The 21,021-nt window shown below is 56.2% G+C and overlaps 1 protein-coding gene across 6 annotated transcripts; it reads right to left on the bottom strand.

Moving 5' to 3' along the window:
- Positions 1–2,078: 2,078 nt before the first annotated feature.
- On the bottom strand, positions 2,079–15,748 carry TTYH1 (tweety family member 1). Of its 6 annotated transcripts, XM_089902077.1 has the most exons (15): positions 15,645–15,742; positions 15,259–15,330; positions 12,812–12,986; positions 10,825–10,936; positions 9,788–10,008; positions 7,306–7,401; positions 5,961–6,033; positions 5,558–5,633; positions 4,989–5,044; positions 4,754–4,846; positions 4,415–4,507; positions 3,030–3,172; positions 2,857–2,902; positions 2,544–2,624; positions 2,079–2,420 (listed from the first exon to the last, which is right to left on the bottom strand). In XM_089902077.1, exons 1-14 carry the CDS (start codon positions 15,733–15,735, stop codon positions 2,586–2,588), a joined length of 1,386 nt encoding a protein of 461 aa, XP_089758203.1. In that variant the 5' UTR covers positions 15,736–15,742; the 3' UTR covers positions 2,079–2,420; positions 2,544–2,585. The 6 variants fall into 6 exon arrangements, with proteins under 6 accessions (XP_089758203.1, XP_089758202.1, XP_089758201.1 ...); XM_089902076.1 differs by lacking the exon at positions 2,857–2,902 and having other exon boundaries at positions 12,808–12,986; positions 15,645–15,748; XM_089902075.1 differs by lacking the exon at positions 2,857–2,902.
- Between the last annotated feature and the right edge of the window lie 5,273 nt (positions 15,749–21,021).

The following is a 21,021-nucleotide window of genomic DNA, read 5'->3' as shown; positions in this document are numbered from 1 at the left end:
ATTAAAGATCACTCCCAGGCTCCTTGGCAGGAAATCAGGCAGCCTGAATCTCAGGGTACTTTTGAGCATCCTACACCAGCTTCCAGACACAGACTCAGAGTCACTAGAGGGCAGTATTTGAGAGCAAAGCGGCTTAGAAGTGCAGATGGGCCAACCCCAGGGCCAGACAGCTCACCCAGTCATGAGAATTAGTGAGTCCATGAGGGTGGCCCCCCGTGTCCCTCTCTGGAAACTGTGATCCATTTCTCTCTCCCAGCTTCAGGCCCACACATCGAAGGCTTCCTTGAACATTCCTTTCGGTGTACAAGATGGAAATGATAGCAAGCATGGAGCTATCCCCTACAGCAGGCCCCCGCTGGACACCTGACATCCGGCACTCTGGGCCAACAAGCCCTGACCTGAAACCCTTGGGGCTGTTTACGTGTTTGGGGATTCAGGATTTTTCAGACCTTCAAGAGAGAACATGGTGTATATTCCACAGAGGACACGGTACTCTCAGTACCCTGCCCAGCACTTGGAAGTAACCCCGTCAGTGTTTCTGTAGAGAAATAGATGGACATTCACGCCAGGCAGGGAAATGGTCTGTAAGTAACCTCGTGCCAGGCTGGGCTTTGCTGCCCAGTGAGTTCAGGGAAGACTTTTGGTCTAACAGAGCCCTTTGGATTTTGGAATTGCTGAGGAGACACTGGGGAGCTGTCTTTGACACCCTTCTGATGGATGACACAGCTGAGGCCCAGCTAGTCGAGTGATGACCCACATCCACCTGGTGGTCGAGAGCAGGCCTGGGCTCTTAACCACAGGGATCCTGCTCCGCGTTTGCCCACTCTGCAGCCATTGTCTGTCACTCCCACCTCAAATCTCTCCTCTCTCAGGCTTTCTCCCAAGATTCCAAACCCAGCCGAGAGCTGTCACGTTCCGAGACCCCTGATGTACAGCGGTTTACTGGGCTTGTCCTCTTTCCATGGACTTTAGTTTCCAGAGTTTAGCTGATCGAAGTATCGTTGCAGCAAATGGCGCCTAAAATACATTCTTACGTGTCTCTACTTTATTTCCATAAATTGATTCCCAAAAGTAGGACTGTCGGGTCAAAGGGTCTATCACATGTGAGCAGACTATTTTTTTCATTGGACTGCAGCTCATAGCCTCAGGAGTGGTGCATGAGCCGTTCTGACACATCCTTGCCAGCATGGGACGTGAGCCCTCCTTTCCTTTTATGATAATCTTATCATTTTAATTTCATAATAATTCTTTTTCACTGGGTGGTGAAAACAAAGTTTCTGCTTGTTTCACGGTGCACTTCCTAATTATTAGAGTTTGAATGCCCTTTAGTCTGTTCACTGGCATTGGGATTTTCACTTCACTGAATGTTCATCTTAGTTGCTTATTTTCAAGTTGGGTCATCTTTTTCATGGTTTGTGGAAGCTTTGCAGATTATACGTATGTGTTAAGAATTATCTATTTCTTTGCCACATGTGTTGTTAGAAAAACAAACTGTTTTCCCCAGACTGTCAATTTGCCTCTTGACTTTACGGTATTTTTTTCACTCCACAAGTTGTCAAATAAGTTATCTCTTCCTTTCCATCTTTAGGATACCTTGCTGAAAATCCTCCCCCTCCAACCGAGATATACAATATATAAAAGTCTCCTCTTTTCCCTTGAAATACTTCTGTCCCTTGTCTACATTTAGGTTTTCCACCCATATTGTACGTAGACTGTTTTCTTCCAGCTGGAGAGCTAATCATGTCAGCATTCCTTCGAAACCAGTCCTTTTCACCCTGACTTGAAATCTGTCTTCTGTCATATGTACACACACACACGGAGATCTATTTCTAGGCTGTCTCTTCTGTTCCGGGGATATGCGTCTCCTCCTGCGTCAGGACATGTGTGCTGCTTTTAGATCAGGGGTGGGGGGGATTTTTTTTTTTTTAAAGAACAATCCCTTTGGAACTGCTGCAGAGCCTAGACAGGAGAGAAACACCTGGCGGCCAGGAGGCAGGGCGAGAGCAGAGGTGAAGAGAATCTCCACCCCCCAACCACAAGGCCAGATTGGCGGAGAGGAGAAAAAAGGACCCAGCTGCTTGTAAAATAAAGTCGTCCCTTTTATTTCAAATCAACCCTTTCCCAAGTTGGTGCCGCAAGTGGAGATCAGGGGCCCTAAGCCCACTGGGGTGTGGTAGGGCGGGGGCACTCACATCCCTTCAGGGCTGAGAGGCTGTGGGTCTGGCTGTCTGCCCGCTCCCCGGCCAGCTCAGGGCCCTGGCCTACCCCCTCGGCTTACTTCCAGGGCTAAGGACACATAGAGGGGGCAGGGCAGGCGGCAAGGCAGTCCTGTTTAAGGTGTCCGTAGCCAGGGCATTGTTAGTGGTAGGAGCCCAGTGAGGCTGGGTTAGTGGGGTCTTCTCCGGCAGCTGGGGAAGGAACTGCAGAGAGAGACAAAGATCGGACCAGATGCAGGCAGAAGGGCCACCCCGGAGCCCACAGGGAGGGAAGGAGAGAGGGCAGAGGCTGGCTTTGGGAGCTGGGGTGTCACTCTAGATGCTCACCGGAGATGGGGAACAGGCTCCAGTCTGGCATGGAGGAAGGGCTCAGATAGATGACTGCCACTGCACGAAGCGCTTGGATTCCTGCCAGGGAGATGTGGGGCGAGAGAGGGCATGACTAGGGAATCTGGCTTTGTAGTGTGGGCCCTCAGACCCAGGGGTCCAGGACCCAGCCCCTCCCCCCTCAGACCTAGGAGTCCAGGCCCCCAGCACCTCCTCCCTCAGACCCAGGAGTCCAGGTCCCCGGCCCCTCCTCCCTCAGACCCAGGGGTCCAGGCCCCCAGCCCCTCCTGCCTCAGACCCAGGAGTCCAATACCTGAGGGTTGAAAGGGTCGTCATCATCTGTGTCATCATAGTCGTCACTGGGGTGCAAGGGGGGGAGTGACAGAGAAACAGGATGGGGGTCCATCAGGAGGCTGCCCCCTAACAGTGGCTCAGTGGTTCTCCCCCATCCCCTCCGCCAAGACCCTGCCCCCCTCCCCTCCTGACCTGGGTGGGAAGAGGGCCCAGGCGCGGGGCAGGCTGCAGAGGGCGGTGGCCAGGGCCCCCGCAGACAGGAGGGAGAAGAGCAGCAGGTAGAGCAGGCCTTCCAGGGCGTCCTCACACAGGCCCCGCAGGGCTGCGCCATAATCCTGGGGCGGGGGGGAGAGGGCGTCAGCGGGCAATGCACACGGCTCAGACCGTGCACCTGGCTGTGCAACGTTGAATAAGTCCCTCAGTTTCCTCCCCGGTCGCCCATGCTCAGCACAGGGCCTGGCACGCAGAAAGCGCTCAGCACAGGGTAGGCGCTGTGGTCATTGTCATTGTCACACCTGCGAGCAGGAACCCAAGCTGCGGCTTCCTCTCCATCACCGAGAACCCTCCCTTCACACCCCCCACGCCCAGACGCCACAGCAGCTCAGCCTTGGTTGAGTGCCGGGCATCTCAACCTGGACACGTCTGACATTGGGGCAGATCACTGTGTGTGTGCTGAACGGGGTGGCAGCGGGTGGTGCCTCTGCACTGCAGGTCCCTGAGCAGCAGCCCTGGCCTCCAGCCACGAGATGCCAGTAGCACCCCCTCCCCCAGCCGTGACACCCGAACATGTCTCCACACATTGCCACCATCCCCTGGGGCGAAATCGCTGGCTTAGAACAAGACTGAGAATAAGGCTTAGAAGAACAACTGGTATAGAAATGCCCCCTACACATAACGCACACTCAGTAAACACTGGCTGACATTACTGTCATCCCCGGAAATCGGCAGAAGCACCATTTCCTGAATGGCCAGCCATAAGTCATTCAGCAGGGGCTGGCCGAGGGCCTGCTCTGTGCCAGGCATTGCTCCAAGTACCGGGGAAACTTCAGCAACCAGGCCCCAGAAGGTCGCTTCAGACCGGGGTTTGGAAAGCAGTACTGGGGTCCCGACAGCAAGATGGCACCAGAAGGAAGGAACCCGGCCGATGGGAGGTGGGGGACTGCTGTCTGGGAGACCCGCAAGGCTGCTGGGGGAAGGGGTGCGGGCTAGGGCGAAGCAAAGGGCTGAGGCCGAAACCGCCCCCGAGGTCAGGCGAGAAGCCAGGACCTTAATCCGCCTGCAGGGGTAACTGCGGGTTTTAAGCGCAGGAAGATCAGATTGTGCTTTAAAGGCTCACTGGGCTGTTGGCTGCTGTGCGGAGGACAGATGGAGGCAGGCAAGCAGGGAACAGGGAAGAGGCCCTGGGGCCGGGAGCAGCGGTGACAGTGTGAGCTGTGCTCAGAGCCCAGACGGGCTTCAGAAGGGCCAGCAGAACTTGCTGGAGGAATGAACAGGAAGCAGAAAGGATATTCCTAGGTTTCTGGGTCTAGACAGAGGCTCCCCTGCGAGAAGAATTCGGGGAGGGCGACAGGGGTCACCTTGTGCAGGCCACGACAGTGCAGCAGTGCCACCAACTGGTGGAAGTTTCCTTCTGTCACATTCAGCGTCTCCTCCAAGGACAGCAGAGGCTCCTGCGGTGGCAGGGGGTTGTTATCTCAGGAACTCTTCAGGCTCCGCCCATCTCTTCAGGCCCCGCCCCTTTCGGCGGGCTCACAAAGCCAGGGCCCCACCCACAGCTGCCGCCCCGCCCCCTTCTGCGGACCCCGGCCCACAGCCACCGCACCGCCCCTTTTCTAAGGCTCTGCCCACACACCCAGGTTCCCTCCCCTCCTTCCCCTGGGAGTCGGGGTGCAGAAGGAGCACCCGGTCCCGCCGACCTGAGCAGAAGGGAACTGGGGGACAGCTTCTCGCTCCAGCCCCTGCAGCTGGGAGTGGATGTTGGCCAGAGCTCGCTGGGACAGAGTCAGCCTCTGCGGGAAGCCAGAAGGAGGGAGGAGGACCCAGCGGTTGACACCCCCAGCCCACTTGGCGCCTTCATCCTCCCCCAGCATCCCTAAGTCTAGGCCCCAGCCGCGCCCTCCTCCACCCGGTTCCCTTGCCCGCAGCCCTAACCTGTTGAAAGGGGTTGGAGACGGCCTGGTTGCAGAGGAAATAATAGTTCAGGATGTCTGAAGCGGCAAGGGAAGAGGGGAAGAGGGGGGAGGCTGTGAGCCTGAGCCCCGGGGCCTCCCTGGGGAAAGGCGGGAGGGGGCAGGGCCACACTTTCCACCCCTCCCAGCTCAGGACCCTCCTGTGGTCCCAATGACCTCGCATTCTGAGACTGGCAGCCCTCCCAGCCCCTAATCCCTTCTGCTCCAGCCACAGCCAGAAACATGCTGATCTACACACTCCCGGGGAGCCCCTGCTTCTGCCACCCTCCCCTTGACTCAACTGTGCTCCCCCCATTTTCTCCAAGTGGCCAAATCCTCCCATCCCTCAGCTCCAGCCTGAGGACCCCTTTCTCCTGACTCCATCATCTTTATCCCTCCCTCTGTTCCGGCGCACCAGGGGAGGTGCCGAGAGCTTCTGCAGAACTGGGCAGGGCCTGGCAGCCGGCTGCTCACCCTCACCCTCACCCCATCCCAGGAGGACCGCGCAGAGAGGCCCGAGGACCCAGGGCGTGTGCCTGGAGATGCGATCACCTGAGCCAAGGCCAGTCTCCTCCCGGGTCAGGTTCAGGATGTAGGTGTCCGGACTGGAGCAGAAGTCGCTGAGGCCCTGAGAGGGGCAGCAGGAAAGGGGGCTCAGAACAGAAACTGCCCCCATTCCACACTCCCACAGAACTGAGTGCGCTCTAGCCACCCCTCCCTCAGACCCAGGAGTCCAGACCCCCAGTCCCTCCTCCCTCAGACCCAAGTGTCCAGAAGTCCAGGCCCTCAGGACCTAGGAAACTGGCTGGAAACTTCAGAACCTGTGTTCCTGGCCCCCAAGTCTTTCCTCTCAGGACCTAAGGCATTTATTCCCATCCTGCCCCAGGATCCAGGATTTAGGGGCCTTTGGCACCCTTAAATCTTGGAGCCCAAGGGCCTGTCCCACACCACTCACCACGGCCGTAGCTGCCTCCAGGCCCATGGAGCCCCAGCTAAGGACAAGAACCAGGAGACTCATCACCGTCATCCTACGGTGGGGAGGAGGGATTGGACTTGGGGGTTCTGGGGTTCTTAATCTCCCACCTCACCTCTTCCCTTCCCCCACCCCTAATCCCATCATAGCCCCAGCCCTACCCTCCACCCACCTCTGGAGCCAAGAGGATAACAACTAGGGGCAGAGAAGCTGTTGGGGGAGAGGTGTGGACCAGTGGCTGCTGACGTCAAACTGAACATCTGGCCCTGCTGGGGGAGGATACGGGGTGAAGGGCTGGCCGGATCCAGCCCACGTCTGTTCCCGCCTTGCTCCGGACCGCCCACCCCTGGGCCCCATCTCCCTGCTCTGAATTCCGCAGGACCTTGCTCCCAGGTTCACCCATTGCTTGGTCGGCCTCCCTCTCAGCCCAGGCTCCTCCTCCCAGGAGTGGAGACAGCTCCAGGGCTGAAACTGCCTTCCAGGTTTTCTCTGGGGATGGGGTTCGGGTCGGGGGGGGAATCAGCCTTTGAGGGTGGTCAGCAAGAAAGAAGGGCACCTGGAGGGAGCCAAACTGAAGGTCTGGCCCCGAGCCCCAGAGCTGCCCTGCCCACTGTGCTTTACCATCTTCAAGCTTCAGGGCGGCCTGGATGGGATGGCAGGACCTCTCACCCCGGGGGGAGTGTGGGAATGGTGGCGGGCACAAGCGTGGCCCCCCTCAGGGCCAGGGAGGATACAAAGGCTCCTCCAAGTGGAATAGGTTGGCCTAGGTGGAATCCCAGCTCCAGCACTTTCTGGCTGTGCAGCCTTGGGCAAAAGGCCTAACCTCTCTGAGCACCAGTCTCCCTTTCTGTTATATGGGGAGAAGGAAAGGGCCTCCTCATAGGGTTAGTGCGAGGGTTCCAGAAGAGCATCGGGCATACAGAATGAACCTTTAAGTAAGAGGGTGGTCCTTAATTCCGCCACGCCACGTGATAGCTTTCTGCTTCAGAGCCCTCATCTTCCAGTAGGCATCTGACAGGCACCTCCTCCACAGGGTTGTCATAGCAACCGAGAGGGTCAGTGATCACCCCAATCCTCAACACAAGCATCGCCATCATTGCTTTTCTAGGACTTTGGGGCACTTCTTGCTGTGAGGACAGTCTGTCTCCTGCCCGCCCCCTTCCTGGGCAGCTCTGAGCCTGATTTCTATGTGCCACCCCAGCCCAGGAACTCCATGGAGGTTCGTGGGACCAGGGAATGAAACCTGGGAAGGACCGTGGCCCCTCTCGGAAGAGCGCTGTGGGATCTCAGTGACATGTGCCACTGCCAGGAAGCCACCCAGACTTACACAATCACGAGCCACTTGCTCTGCTTCGCCAGGCCCAGGAGGGTGAAGAGGCAGACCAGCAGCTCCAGGAGCAGCAGGAGAACGTAGGCCAGCCACCTGGGAAGGGGGTGACGGGGCTGAGGCTGAAGCAGCAAATCCAGCCTTTCACGGGCCCAGGCTCCCAGACTGGGACTCGGCAGAGGGTGACAGCACCTGCCCGTTCTCCCGGCTCTGCCTGCACACGTGATCTCCCTGAGGCCCAGTCTCCAGGCCACAGCCAGGCCCATCTGTGAAGTGGGTGCATTGGGAGGCCGGCCACTGGAGCCATTTAGAACACAGGTCCCAGGACTGTACCCTGACCGAACCCCGCATGAGCCCTGTGAGTGGCACGCTCTCAGGGCCCCAGCCCCTCCACTCCAGCCTGGAGGGCAGAGAGACTCATTCCCAGGCATGTACTCAGCAACACAGGGCACGACCCAAGGGCTCAGTGTCTGCAGGCAGACGGCCTGGGTCGCAATGCCAGCCCCTCCGCTTCCTGCCTGCCTGCAACTTGGTCTCAGTAACCTTGCCTCCTGTGTCTCGGCGGTTGTCGTGAGGCTAAGGAGTAGAGACACACAAAGCACCGAGAAGAGCGCCAGTATGGACGCACTTAAATATCAGCTTGAACACGAATCAGGAAACTTTCAATGTCATGTAAGGATTCAGTATTAGCTAACGGTCAGTTCACTCTGGTTGCAGAGTGAATCTGTACACGAGGCCGCATCTGTACATCTGTACATGAGGCCGCAGCACAGCGCCTGGCACTTAGGAGATGCTCAATAAATAGCATCGCTCCCAGCGATCCCCACGTCGCCAGAGCGGCAAGGGAACGGCCACCCCCCTCCGTGGCAGCCTCTGCTCAGACCCCTGTGGGGACTCACTGTGCCCTTCTTTCCTGGACTGCTGGCTGGTCAGGCTGTCCCCGGAAAGGAGAAGCTGGACCCAGTGGCTCCAGCTGACCTCCAGGCCATTTTTCCCCATGTCCCCACCGCCAGCTTGTGTGTCCCAGCTTCACTTCACTTCCCTCAGGGGCAGGTAGCACTTCTGCCCTAAGCCACCAAGAACTCCCCCAGCAAAGCTCTCCCGCTGGGGGCCCCGATTTCCTTCCAGGAAGCCGGCCATGTTCCTTGAAGGACTCCCAAGTGTCAGGCACTCTTGTATTGGTGAATCCAGAGGCTATTTCCTGTTAATGATGGGTCTGCCTCACCCAGGTATAGTCCACACAGCTACCCTCAGCCCCCGCTGAAACAGGGCTGAGGCCCAGGGCCTGCACCCCTGAGCTTGGCCAGAACCCAGAACTTGAACTCACTGGGACCCAGGCCTGTCTGATGCCCTGCAGGGGGGTTCCTCATTGCGGACTCCTTCAGCCCAGGTGTGCCTGCCCTCCTGGAGCACAGAATCCAGGACCAAGTCTTCCCTGTCTCTGCTCCCATGTCTGGTTGGGACCCTCAGTTGTCGGATGAACAAAAGAAATAATTCCTCGTGGACGAAGCAATGAGGACACTCCGTCATGTTGGCTGCTGGGAAAGATGGCCGTCCCAGATGTCCTTCAAATGTCACCTTCTCAGTGTGGCCTTCCCGGATGACCCCCCCCAACTCCCAAAACTGCCATCCTCTGTCTCCAGACCATCCCGTTCCCGTCTCCCACCTACTCTTCTCCAGAGCTCTTAACACTCACCACCTTACAGACAATATCTCATTCATGCATTTCTTATTGGTCCGCCCACCGTGAGACAGGCAGGATTCATTGTTCACCGCTCTATCTTAAAAAAACCCCATATTTTACAAACACATATATAATGTGTGCTGGTCGCCCCTGTAAGCACTTGACAGATAATGACTCAACAGACCCTCCACAATCCAATGAGGGTATTGCTACCCATTATTCCCACGGGTACCAGATGGGAACACTGAGGCACAGAGCTGGTATGTACCTTATTTAAGATCACGTGGTTAGGGAGGGCCGTCTGGCTTTAGAGCTCATGGTCCTGACCATTTGGGTACACCTCTCTCACCAGAAGGTGTAAATAAGTATCTGTTGAATGGATACACGCGTCAGCTGGACAACCGAGGGAGTGAACTGGTTAGTCTGAGATTCAGTGAGTGAAGTGCAAGAGTGACTTGATGAATGGCTGAGTCAAGGATGAATGAATGAAGGAGTGAATACATTGAGAGAGGGAGTAAACGGATGAACACGTGAGCGGGCACGCCATCGCTCGGTCCGTCTCGCTACGCCAGGGTTGCTGTCACTTACTGACACTTAGCACAGATAACCCTTTGCCGTTGGGGGCTGTCCTGTGCACTGTAGGATATTCAGTAGCATCTCTGGTCTCTGCCCACCTGGTGCCAGTAGCATCCCCTCCCCCAGTTGTGACCCCCAGATATGTCCCCCAATGTCCCCTGGGGGCACAATCACCCAGGCAGGGGTTCCCTGCCACACGGAGCAGATAGAGCGGTCACCTACCTGTACTCCTCCACAAAGGACACATCTTCAGCTACTTGCACGGGGCTCAGGGGCACTTCCTGCCAGAAGGCCAGCCCCTGGAGCTGCTGGGCCACGGCTTCCGCCTGCCGCCGAGCCCCCCGGGTGGCCGCCACCAGCTCCGTGCGCTGCGTCAGCACCTCCTCCAGAGTGGTCAGCTCTGTCCTCACGGCCTCATCCAACCTCTCCACCATCTCCAACACCTGCGCACAGGGGTGGGCCTGGAGTCGGGGGAGGGCGTTCTCTGGGGCGGCCAGGGGTTGGGCGACAGGGTTGGGGTGGGGGGCGAAGTAGGAGTGAGCAGGGGTGGGTATCTGAGATCTGGGCACTAGGGCATCTGAGGATTGAGGAAGGGAAGGAAGGGGCTCTGCGGTCCAGCTCATGCAGTTCTGTGGCTTCTGTCAGGAGCTCGGAGAGGTCAGTGGCTTGAGCTCCAGGACTGAGGTTAAGTCTGGGATCCTAGGTCTGACCCTGGCATCTGCCTTCCTGAGTCTGGGGTCTCACGTCTGGGTTCCAGGGTTGCAACCGGACATGAAATCTAAGGCCTGAGGTTGGGCTGGGTCTCAGCGCCGGGTCTGGCATCCTGGGGCTGGGGATGCGAGTGAGGCTTCTCGTCTGAGTCCTGGGTCTGAGCGCTGAGGTCTTTAACCTTGCACCTGGGCCAAGGATCCGGTCTCTGTCCTGGGTCTGACCTGAGGGCAGGGGCTGGGTTTTGGTGTTTGGTCTCTGAATGGTTTGGGCTGTGAGCTGAAGTCCAAGGCTGGGGTTGCGTGTGATTGAGTCTGGAAGCCCAGATCTGGGCTAAGGTTCTGATGGCGCCATGTGTGAAGCCCTAATCTGTAGTCAGGGTTGGGGGCTGGGCATACAGTCTGAGATCTGCATGTTGGAACCTGACATTCTGAGTCTGAGGTCTTGGCTCTGAGTTTAGATCCTGTTTTCCTGGGAGGGGGCCCTTTGCCCAGGTGTGGGGAACCAGTCTGGGTGTGGGTCTGGGGTCTGGCCAGTGCCTGGCCCCTCACCAGGTGGTCAATGGCAGTGAGTGTGTGGTTGGCATGCAGCAGTGCAGAGCTGAGCTGGGACACCCCATCACTGGTCTCGCTGTTGCCATAGAAACCGATGCCAATGCCAGTGCTAAGAGGAGGAGGGAAGGGAAATCACAACCGGTCCTGGGACCCTGGGGGCCGCCACGCCCCCCCCCCACCTCCTCACACACCCAATCCCATCTCCCACCCCATCCCATTGGTCCGGCCCATCGTGGGAAAGGAACGTCTCCAGCCTGGCCCCCACCAGTTGCCAAGGTAACGGGAAGGTCTCACTCCCCCGGCCCAGGGACGTCATTGTGATGCTAATGGTGGGTGGAGAGGTGGAGGGGAGCAGGCCCCCAGATTTAACTCGCACCTCCCCGGAGTGAAACCCTGCCATGCCCAGCCCCAGGACGGGAGGTCCTCCCCTCTAGTGACTGCCAGCCCGCACCCAGGCCCTCCACCCTTTCCCCAAGTATCCGGGATCCTCAGCACCTGTCCCTTCAGGATGCAGCCGTCCCCTCCCCCGCCTCCTGGGGGACCCCAAGCCTGGAGCTCCCAGTCTCCCCCCACCCCCAGGAGCCAAGCTTCTGGACGGCTGGGAGGGAAGCGAGGGAATGTGGGCCCAACGGGCCAGAAGCCGGGCGCCCCCGCCCCTCGGTTGCCGGCACACAGAGCTCCATTGTGGGGCCTGAATACGGGCCCCCTGCCTCACCCCCCGCAACACACTGAGTCCCTCCGCGGAGGGGGCCAGGCCTGGAGCGGGGCGGCGGACGCCCCGACGCCCTCACAGCTCCCAGCCCCGCGCTGCGCAGGCCCCCGCCCCCTGCCCTGGGATGTGACGGCGCTGGCTCCAGCGCCCGCACCCATTGTTCACAGTGCTACAAAGCTGCTCTTGTTTCCCGGCCACGGGGGCTGGCCGTGCCTCTCCCGCACAGGGCCTCTGTCCACCTCCCCGCCCCTCTCCATGCGGGAGAGCGCGAAGAGGAAGCACCTTGGGACTCCCAGCCCCTCCCCCACCTCCACCTCCACACGCCCACGCTCCCCGCGGTGGCGCGGCCCAGGCTGGCGGGGGTGGGGTGGGACTAGCCGCTTTCCGCCGCTGCCGCCCTCCCCGCCCCCAAGCCCCAGGTCGGGGGCAAGTCCTGAGCGCCCAGATCTGCCCTGAGGGGTGGGTGCTGCCCTGAGGGGAGGGGCTGCGCCCAGAGCTGGCTCCTGGTAAATGGCGCGGCCCCACGTGCCCTGCTTCTCCCACCCCTGAGGGTGTCCCAGAAGGTGGCCCCTGGGCTCCTAGGGGTTTTGGGGTCTGAATCTCCACTTGGCCCACCTGGCCTCGAAAGGTTGCCTCTCCCTGAGCCTCCCTCTTCAAAACTGGTTGTGACAACTCTGAATCCAGCAGGGTTACCGTGGGAAGGAGTTAGACCAGCTCAGGGCTGCTCCTGGATTGTAAATATCCCTTTACTGTCCCTGACCGGGATACATCAGCTTCACGAGGGCAGGGACCATGTCTGGCTTAGTCAGTATTTCCTGGCACATAGTAGGTACTCAGGAAATAGTTGCTGAATGAATGAATGAGTTAATGAATGACATCCCTAGTTCACATTTATGGCGTCCAGCTGTGAACCAGGCACTGTACATTTCATTTAATCGCACCACAAGCAGGAGGTGGGTGTGACTACAGTGCCCATTTTAGAGATGTGGAAACCGAGGCCTGGAGAAACTATACCACTCGCCTAGGTCACACAGCTGTTCCACGGCACAGCCACCAAACCCAGGCAGTCTGACTGCCCAGCCTTTAACCCCTAGACCATCCTGCCAGGCTGGCTGCCCTTGGGAAGTCACTTTTCCTCTTGGACCTTGGTCTCTCCATCCATCAAATGGGAGCAATTCTCCCCTGCTGGGACACCACCAGGAAGACTGATTGATAGAGAGCTTGGGGAGCCCCATCCCCAGTGTCCACCCACCCTGGGGCCCCATTACCAGCCGACGAGAAGGGCAGCAATGCAGCTCCAAGTGACACAGCCTCCCCCGGGCGGAGGGCTCTTGGCCCCGGGCGGCTCTGGGGGCCGGCAGCAGCAGAAACGGATGAGGTAGACAGCAATGAAAATGAGGCTCAGGCCTAAGCCCAGGCCTGCCAAGGCCACCACCAGCAACAGGGCCTGGGGAAGGGGGTGACATCAGGCATCAGAGGGGTTCCGGGCTCCCTCCCTGTGTGTCTGAAGGTTCTGGCTTTGGGATCTCAGTGCAGGTGGAAGGCACCCCTGGCTAGCTGGGGGGCCGAGCCCAAGCCGTGGTTTTCAGGTTTGTGAGGAAAGATGTCATTCCCAGCCCCTCCCAGGCTGGCAGCCAGGGCTCTGGGACTTGGGGCTGGAGGGAGCTTCCAACTGGGAGGCCCAAGTCTTGGGTTCAACTTCTGCTCTGCCCTCCAAAGGCTGTGTGACCTTTGGCAGGGGCCCTCCCCTCTCTGAGCCTCGGTTTCCTCCACACCAAAACCAGGTAGTTGGAATGAAGCACCATCCAAGGACATGCCAAGACCTGGACCCCAAACTCTTGTGGGATCGGGGGTCTGGAGGGGGCACCTGTTCCTGGCGATGTGTGCCAGGTTGGGGGTGGTAGGCTTCCTACTCCCTCCCCCCTCCCCCACGCTGGTCCTCCCCACTCACTGTTTGCTTCCTCTCCCCTGATGCTGAGCTCTGCACACCCACCGCAGTGTGAGTCTGTCACCCAGGGACTCAGGGGGAGGGGGCATGACAGCCTCCGTGACACTGTGTGCGTGCGTGTGTGCACACGTGCGCACGCTCGTGCAACTCAGAGCTGGGCAGTGGGAGGCTGGGAGAGTGAAGACACAGAGCAGGGGCGAGAGGGGTATGGGGGGGAAAGAGAGAGAGAGGGAACGAGGTAGTGTGTGAATGTATGTGTGAGTGTGTATATGTGAACATATGAGTGTGTGAATGTGTGTATACTTGACGCATGTGTGTGAGCATTTGTATGAGTGCAAGAATATGTGTGTAAATGTGAAGGTGTGGGTGTGTGTATACATGTGTGAGTATATGGGTGTGTATACATGTATCTGTATGTGGGTGTATATGTGTGTATATGTGCGTGAGTGTGAATGCATGTGTGAGAGTGTGTGTGTGTGTCCCCACAGCACGGTGGCACCCAGTCCCTGATTATTTTCCCAGCTGTCCCCTCCTCGGGTGTGTGTCCCAGCACTGTCATCCTGACTGTTGTTGGCGGGGGCAGAGTGAGCCTCCCTGAGTGCCTCTGGCGGTGGCTGGGGTGGGGACCCCGCGTGTGGCATCCGTGTGGGGAGGTCTCCTTGGCCGTGAGCAGGTGGCCGTGGACTGGCCCTGGAGGCTGGGATTGTGTAACCAGCAGGCTGTGGTAGAGGGGCTGGCAGTCCCCGTTTGGTGGGGACAGAGCGGCGTGGAGTCGGCGGGAGGAGCTGCTTACGGCCGGCTCAGCGCAGCCATGACCCAAATAGCTCAGAATACAGCACACGTCCCCCTCTCTGCTTTCCTGGGACCTCCCTCCTTCTAAGCTTGCCAATCCCCAGCCCCCTGTCCCGGGAGCCCCCCAGGACAGTTCTGAGGGGCTCAGACCTTACAGGCAGGGCCCAGGACCCATCCCAGGGCTCCACCATCCTGCCCACCCCCTACCCCATCCCCAGCTCCGCCAAGCCTTGCTCATTAATCTCAAAGTCAAGGACTTGAATTAAACTGGGTCAGAGGACAGTTCTTTCGCCCCTATTGGAGCTGACCCAGGCTGGGCCCCCTTCCCCAGGGACCCCGGTTTCCTTAAGGTTCCCACCCAGCCCCACCCTCTGGCCCCGTTTCTGTCATCCTCCAGTCCCCAAACCGAACCTCATCCTCACCCCCCCTCCAGCGACCTGACTGACTGCCCCTTCCGTCCTGGGACAAGCTGGAAGTCTCTCCCAGCGCCTCCACCTGTTTTTCCCAGCTCCAGCCCTAAAACCCCTCACCCGCTTCCCCATTTCAGGTCTCAGTCCCGTCCCAGAATCAGGGCACCTCCAGCTTTCTTCCTCTCCACCATGTCAGCTCCTCTATATCTCCTGGGTCCCCCCTGAACTGGGACGCATTTAACTGCATTGCCCTGATCCCATGAGGGAAGGGGTCGTCTTTTAGGACATGATGGACCTACCCCCCTGATGACCCTAGCTTCCCGCGCAGCTCTCAGAGACCCGGGAATCCAAGGGCCCCCAGTCCCCTCCCTCCTCTGAGATCCAGGGGTCCAGGCCCCAGCTCTCCCGCATTTAAGGAGGTTCCCAGGGGAACCTCCAGGTACGGGAACGCCAGGCTCTCGCTGCCTCAGGTACCCCAAAGTCCCGGCCCGGCTCCCACCCCCAGAGAACACAGGAATCTGTCACCCAGCTCCCAACCCCCGCCCCCAGGACCCCGTGCCCGCGCCCACCTGCTGGTATTCTTGTTCTTGGGGCGCGAAACCGCTGGGCACCGGGCGGAGCTGGAAGTCGGCGCGGGGCAGCTGGTGGAGCAGATGCACCCAAGCCGAAGGTCGGTAGCCCGGGGGCGTCCCCATGGCCCCCGGGGGAGGGCTCAGCAGGGCGGACGCCGGGGCTGCGGGAGCCTCGGCAGCGGAGCGGGGCGCGGGCTGAGCGGGGTCTGGCGGGGCTCAGGGGAGCGAGCGGGCGGGGGGAGGGAGGGGGTGGGGGGCGGAGATTGGGGAGGAGGGGGGAGGCGCGGGCAGGGCAGGGATGGTGCTGCCCCTGGCGGCTGAGGGGGGGACTGCGGTACCGCGAGTCGGGCTCCCCGCGCCCCCTCGGTGGCGGCGGCTCCCACCTGCGGCCCCCCCGCGCAGGTACCGCGCTGCTCGCATAGGCGGCCCAAAGGAGCTCGGCTGAACAGCGACATGCAGTAGAAGGCTGCTCATACTGTTATATCGCCCTACAGCATAACGAGCCCTTTATCTTTAGGAAGAACCTTCGTGTCTGTGCAGAGGTCGCTAGTGTTTGCGCAGCGTTTTACAAATAATGATCAGTTACAAATCATGGTGAGTTGCATCAATAAAAGCCCCTCACTTACGTAAGCGCGCTCTCACCTGTAAGGGCCGCCTCCGTGTGGTTAAAAGGCTTCTCCCACTTAAAAAAAAAATCTGTATAAGGACACAGCGTCTAGACCCGAACGTCCCTTTGTGTATAGAGCACTCCAGAAAGTACACCCGCATGTCTGCAGTAAGGACCCCTGGCACGTGCAGAAGGGTTCTTCCCACTCCAAGAACTTGCTCATCTATTTGGGGGACCCCCTCCCATCTTTATAAGGATGCCTCCCATGTGTTAAAGAACCTCCCTAAACTGATTCAGAAAGACTTCAATGTATACAAGGATCAACCTGCCCTTGTCATTGACTTTACAGTTTACAAAGTGTTTTTCCAGCCGCTACCTCTGCTGAGTCTCACAGGAACCCACTGAAAACGCACTGGTAGGGGAGGAAGTAGAGGGGACCTGGCTGCCTCAACGTTACCACCCAGCCAGTCACTGCTGAAGTCAAAACTAAGGTCCCCAGGAATCTGCCCCAGGGGTTCCCCCACCCCTGTGGAGCTGGGCTAGACTTCGCCACCTGGCGTCCCCACACACATGGCCTCCCTTGTGGGGGGATGTGATGGGCAGGGGGGAGAAAGGGGAGATAGCGCTCCACCCATCTCATCCCAATATTTTGCTCCCGATTGGTGAGAAAGGGCTGGGGGGTAGTCGCCCATCTCATTACTAGGGAGAAAAATAACGGTGGTAGTGATGGTCCTAGGGATAACGACAGTAATGACAATGATGAAGATTATGGTGCTGTGGATGGTGACAATGATATGATGAAGGTGACGATGAGGATGGTGACGACAGTGATCATGTTGGTGAATGGGAGACTGAGATGCTGTCTGATAGAGATTTGTTCTCCTTGATCTCCTGCTATTGTTTCCTGGGTCTGCTTCTCCTGGGGAAGATGAATGGTTATTCCAGGGTGGTCCCTGAGCATTTCCAGGGTTCTTGGCTGAATACCGTTCCAATACCATCCCAAACTCTATAGGTGTGAATTCAGGGCTTGGGTGCATTAGGACCCCCACCCCCAGCGTGGGGGAGGGCTCAGGGCACAGGTTGTTGCTATTGATATTTTGTTTCAGCCAATTCTTGCCATGTGGGGAGAGGGACACAGCATCGCCAGATGTTTCAAATTTCCAAGAGACGACAGAAATATGGATACTTTTAAAAGCAAAATCCCTCAGCTTTTAAATGTTAAAGCTAATTCAAATACAAAAAAAATACTGTGTGGGCTGATGCTGGCTGTTTTGTAAGCTCTGGTCTAGCCAGACGCTGAGCAGCACTGCCGAGGAAGGGGCAAGCGGAGGGAAATGGGCCCACAAAGAGGCTGAGAAGGAGCAGCCCAGAGAGGCAGGAAGGAAGCCAGAGAGAGGCAGCAATGCTGCCTCTTCCAGGAAGGCCTCCTGACCAGCCCCTTTTGCCAAAAGACAAGGGCAGGTCCCGGCTAAAGAACTCACACGTGCTCCCCGTGACGTAAATTCTGGGAGACGCATCAGTTTCACGAGGTGATGGTGAGTATATACGGTATGAGTCCATTTAGGTGATGTTCAGGAACAGACAAAACTAATCTATGGTGGCAACAGTAATCAAAACAGTAGCTGCCTCCGGGAGGGTGGGGACAGGGCTGACTGGGAAGGGGGCCGAGGGGACTTTCAGGAGTGATGGCATTGTTCTGTATCTTGATAAGGTTTTGGGCGGCACTTGTGGTACAAGAGGTCTGCATTTGTGGTACACTTAAGATTTGCGCAAATCTTGCCTCGGGGGAAAAGAGAACTCTATTTAACGATATGCATGCTTAAGTATGGGGGGAATTTAGCGGTGTCTGCAGTTTCCTTTGAAATGGATCAAAAAAGAAATAAGGTGGATTGACAGGGGTATAGATATGTAATAAAGCCAAATATTAACGGCAGCATCTAGGTGGTGGGTGTCTAGGTATTCACTGTAATAGTCTTTATTTTTTCCACCTTTATTGAGATATAATTGATATATAACACTGTAGGTTTAAGGTGTACACTAATGATTATATATGCATATGTGTGTGTATATATATATATAGCTATAGCTATATATCTATATCTATACACACACAACATACATATATACCTTTTCATGTACCTGTTTGCCATCTGAATATCTTCTTTGGAAACTTGTCTATTCAGGTCCTTTGACCATTTTATAATTAGATTATTTGTTTTTTTCACTGTAACATTCTTTCAACTTTTTTGTCTGTTTGAAATTTTTCATACTAAAATGTTGAGGAAAAAAAGTGGGTGGGAATGTAAATTGATACAGCCACTATGGAGAACAGTACGGAAGTTCCTTAAAAAACTAAAAATAGAACTACCATATGACCCAGCAATTCCACTACTGGGCATATACCCTGAGAAAACCATAATTCAAAAAGAGTCATGTACCACAATGTTCATTGCAGCTCTATTTACAATAGCCAGGACATGGAAGCAACCTAAGTGTCCATCAACAGATGAATGGATAAAGAAGATGTGGCGCATATATACAATGGAATATTACTCAGCCATAAAAAGGAATGAAATTGAGTTATTTGTAATGAGGTGGATGGACCTAGAGTCTGTCATACAGAGTGAAGTAAGTCAGAAAGAGAAAAACAAATACCGTATGCTAACACATATATATGGAATCTAAAAAACAAAATGGTTCTGATGAACTTAGGGGCAGGACAGGAATAAAGACGCAGATGTAGAGAATGGACTTGAGGACACAGGGAGTGGGAAGGGTAAGCTGGGACAAAGTGAGAGAGTGGCATGGACATATATACACTACCAAATGTAAAATCGATAGCTAGTGGGAAGCAGCTGCATATCACAGGGAGCTCAGCTCGGTGCTTTGTGACCACCTAGAGGGGTGGGATAGGGAGGGTGGGAGGGAGACGCAAGAGGGAGGGGATATGGAGATATATGTATATGTATAGCTGATTCACTTTGTTATACAGCAGAAACTAACACACCATTGTAAAGCAATTATACTCCAATAAAGATGTTAAAAAAAGAGAAATGACCATGAGTCCAGAATGATGTGAATAATGTAAGAGATGGGAGAGAAGAGACAAATTTCCCATGCAGAATTCCAGATAATTTATGTAGCTACTCTACCCTCAAGCATGGAGCATAACTCCCTACCCCTTAAGTGTGGGCTGAGCACGATGACATCCTTCTCATGGGAACAGCACAAAAACGAGGGAAAAAGTAACTTTGTAGTCAAGAAACCCGACAAGCCCTGCCTCAGCCAGGAGTTCAAGGTCAGCATCAGCGTCTTGTTGCTAGTCTGTACCCTTGATGTGACGTGAGGAAAATGGAAATTTACTTCTTTGGTTTTCTTCCCCTAAACCCAAGACCTCAGTCTAATCATGAGAAAAAATATCCATTGAACCCCAAGGTAGGCGCATCCTACAAAATACCTGAGCCGTCCTCTCGAACACGGTCAGGTTCAACCAAAACAAGGAAAGGCTGAGAGACCGTCGGAGCCAAGGCGAGCCTCAGGACCTCACATGTCATGTGGCCTCCTGGATGGGATCCTGGAACAGAAGAAGGACACAGGTAAAAACCAAGGAGCTCCGAATAAAATATGGGCTGTAGGGTGGTGGCGCAGTGGTTGAGAGTCCGCCTGCCGATGCAGGGGACGCGGGTTCATACCCCGGTCCGGGAGGATCCCACATGCCGCGGAGCGGCTGCGCCCGTGAGCCATGGCCGCTGAGCCTGCGCGTCCGGAGCCTGTGCTCCGCAACGGGAGAGGCCACAGCAGTGAGAGGCCCGCGTACCACAAAGAAACAAACAAACAAGAGACAAAACAAAAAAAAATATATGGGCTGTAGTTAACTACAGGGCATCAATCTAGGTTCATTAGCTGTGAGGAAGGCACCAGAGCAATCTAGGATGTTAGCGGCAGGGGAAATGGGGCCAAGGGTGTAGAGGAACTCTCTGTACCATCCTTGCAACTCTTCTGTAAATGTGAAACTATTCTAAAATAAAAATTTTATTTAAAAAAAAGCAATCCATTTTTTAAAAATGATAAAGAGTAAAAAAAAAAAAAAAAAACAAGTCTAGGCTCACGGGTACGAACAGGAGACAGCTTCATTCGTTCTCACCCTGCCTGCACACTCCATCTGTCTGAGCCCCCTTTCCCTCCTCCGTGGCTATATCAGGAGCAGATCTTCTCGATTTTCTTGCCATCTGGGGGTTTTCCAACTGTCCCAATTTCAGGGGGTCAACAGTCCAGCCTAACTTAATATCAAAACATCCATCTGGCATCCAGCTCAGTCACTCCCTGTTTCCAGGCGGAGGCTTGACCTAAGACCCCACAGACCAAGGGAGGGGGTGACCCATGGCTGGTTTGCCCGCTCACCTTGCTCTCTTTTCCTGCCTCTGAGATACACACGCCTTTCTTTCTTCTCCTTCCCAAGCTGTGCCCGTCTGATAGCTCTTTGTCTCATGGGAATCCTTGGGAAGCCCCCCCCCCCCCGCCCCGCTTCCTCCTTCCCTCAAGTCCACCCAGAATTCCTGCTTCCCTTCTTCAGCAGCAAATTACTGCTCAGCCCAAGACCACCAGGAACAGACCTGCAGTTGAACAAGCTGGGTTTAGTACTCATCACAGTGAGAGAGAACACACATCCTGGGATGAGAGGTAACACAGACCAAGCAACAGGGTGCTATGGGCTGCACTGGGTCCCCCTAAATTCATATGCTGAAATTCCCACTCCCAGTGTCTCAGATGTGACTATGTTTGGAGATGGGGCCTTTGACAAGGTTATTAAGTTAACATGAGGTTATTAGGGAGAGTCCCGATCAAATATGACTGCTGCCCTCATAAGAAGAGGAGGTCAGACATGACAGACATGACAGAAGGACAACCACGTGAGGACACAGCAAGAAAGCAACCATCTACAGGCCAAGGAGAGAAGTTTCAGAAGAAACCAAACCTGCCGACACCTTGATCTCGGACTTCCAGCCTCCAGGACTGCAAGAAAATAAATTTCTGTTGTTGACACCCCCCAGTCTGTGGCGCTTTGTCATGGCAGCATGAGAAAGCGATACAGAGGGTGTTAGAAAGATGCTATAATTGGCTTTAGATTCATTGGGTCATTTTGAGCAGGGTCA

Source organism: Delphinapterus leucas, chromosome 20, assembly GCF_059928025.1.
Source record: "Delphinapterus leucas isolate spDelLeu-1000000601 "Yukka" chromosome 20, BTC_Dleu_Yukka2, whole genome shotgun sequence".
In the NCBI taxonomy this organism is placed as follows: domain Eukaryota; kingdom Metazoa; phylum Chordata; class Mammalia; order Artiodactyla; family Monodontidae; genus Delphinapterus; species Delphinapterus leucas.
The sequence above is the reverse complement of the archived record's forward strand: the minus strand, read 5'-3'. Positions and strand labels throughout refer to the sequence as shown.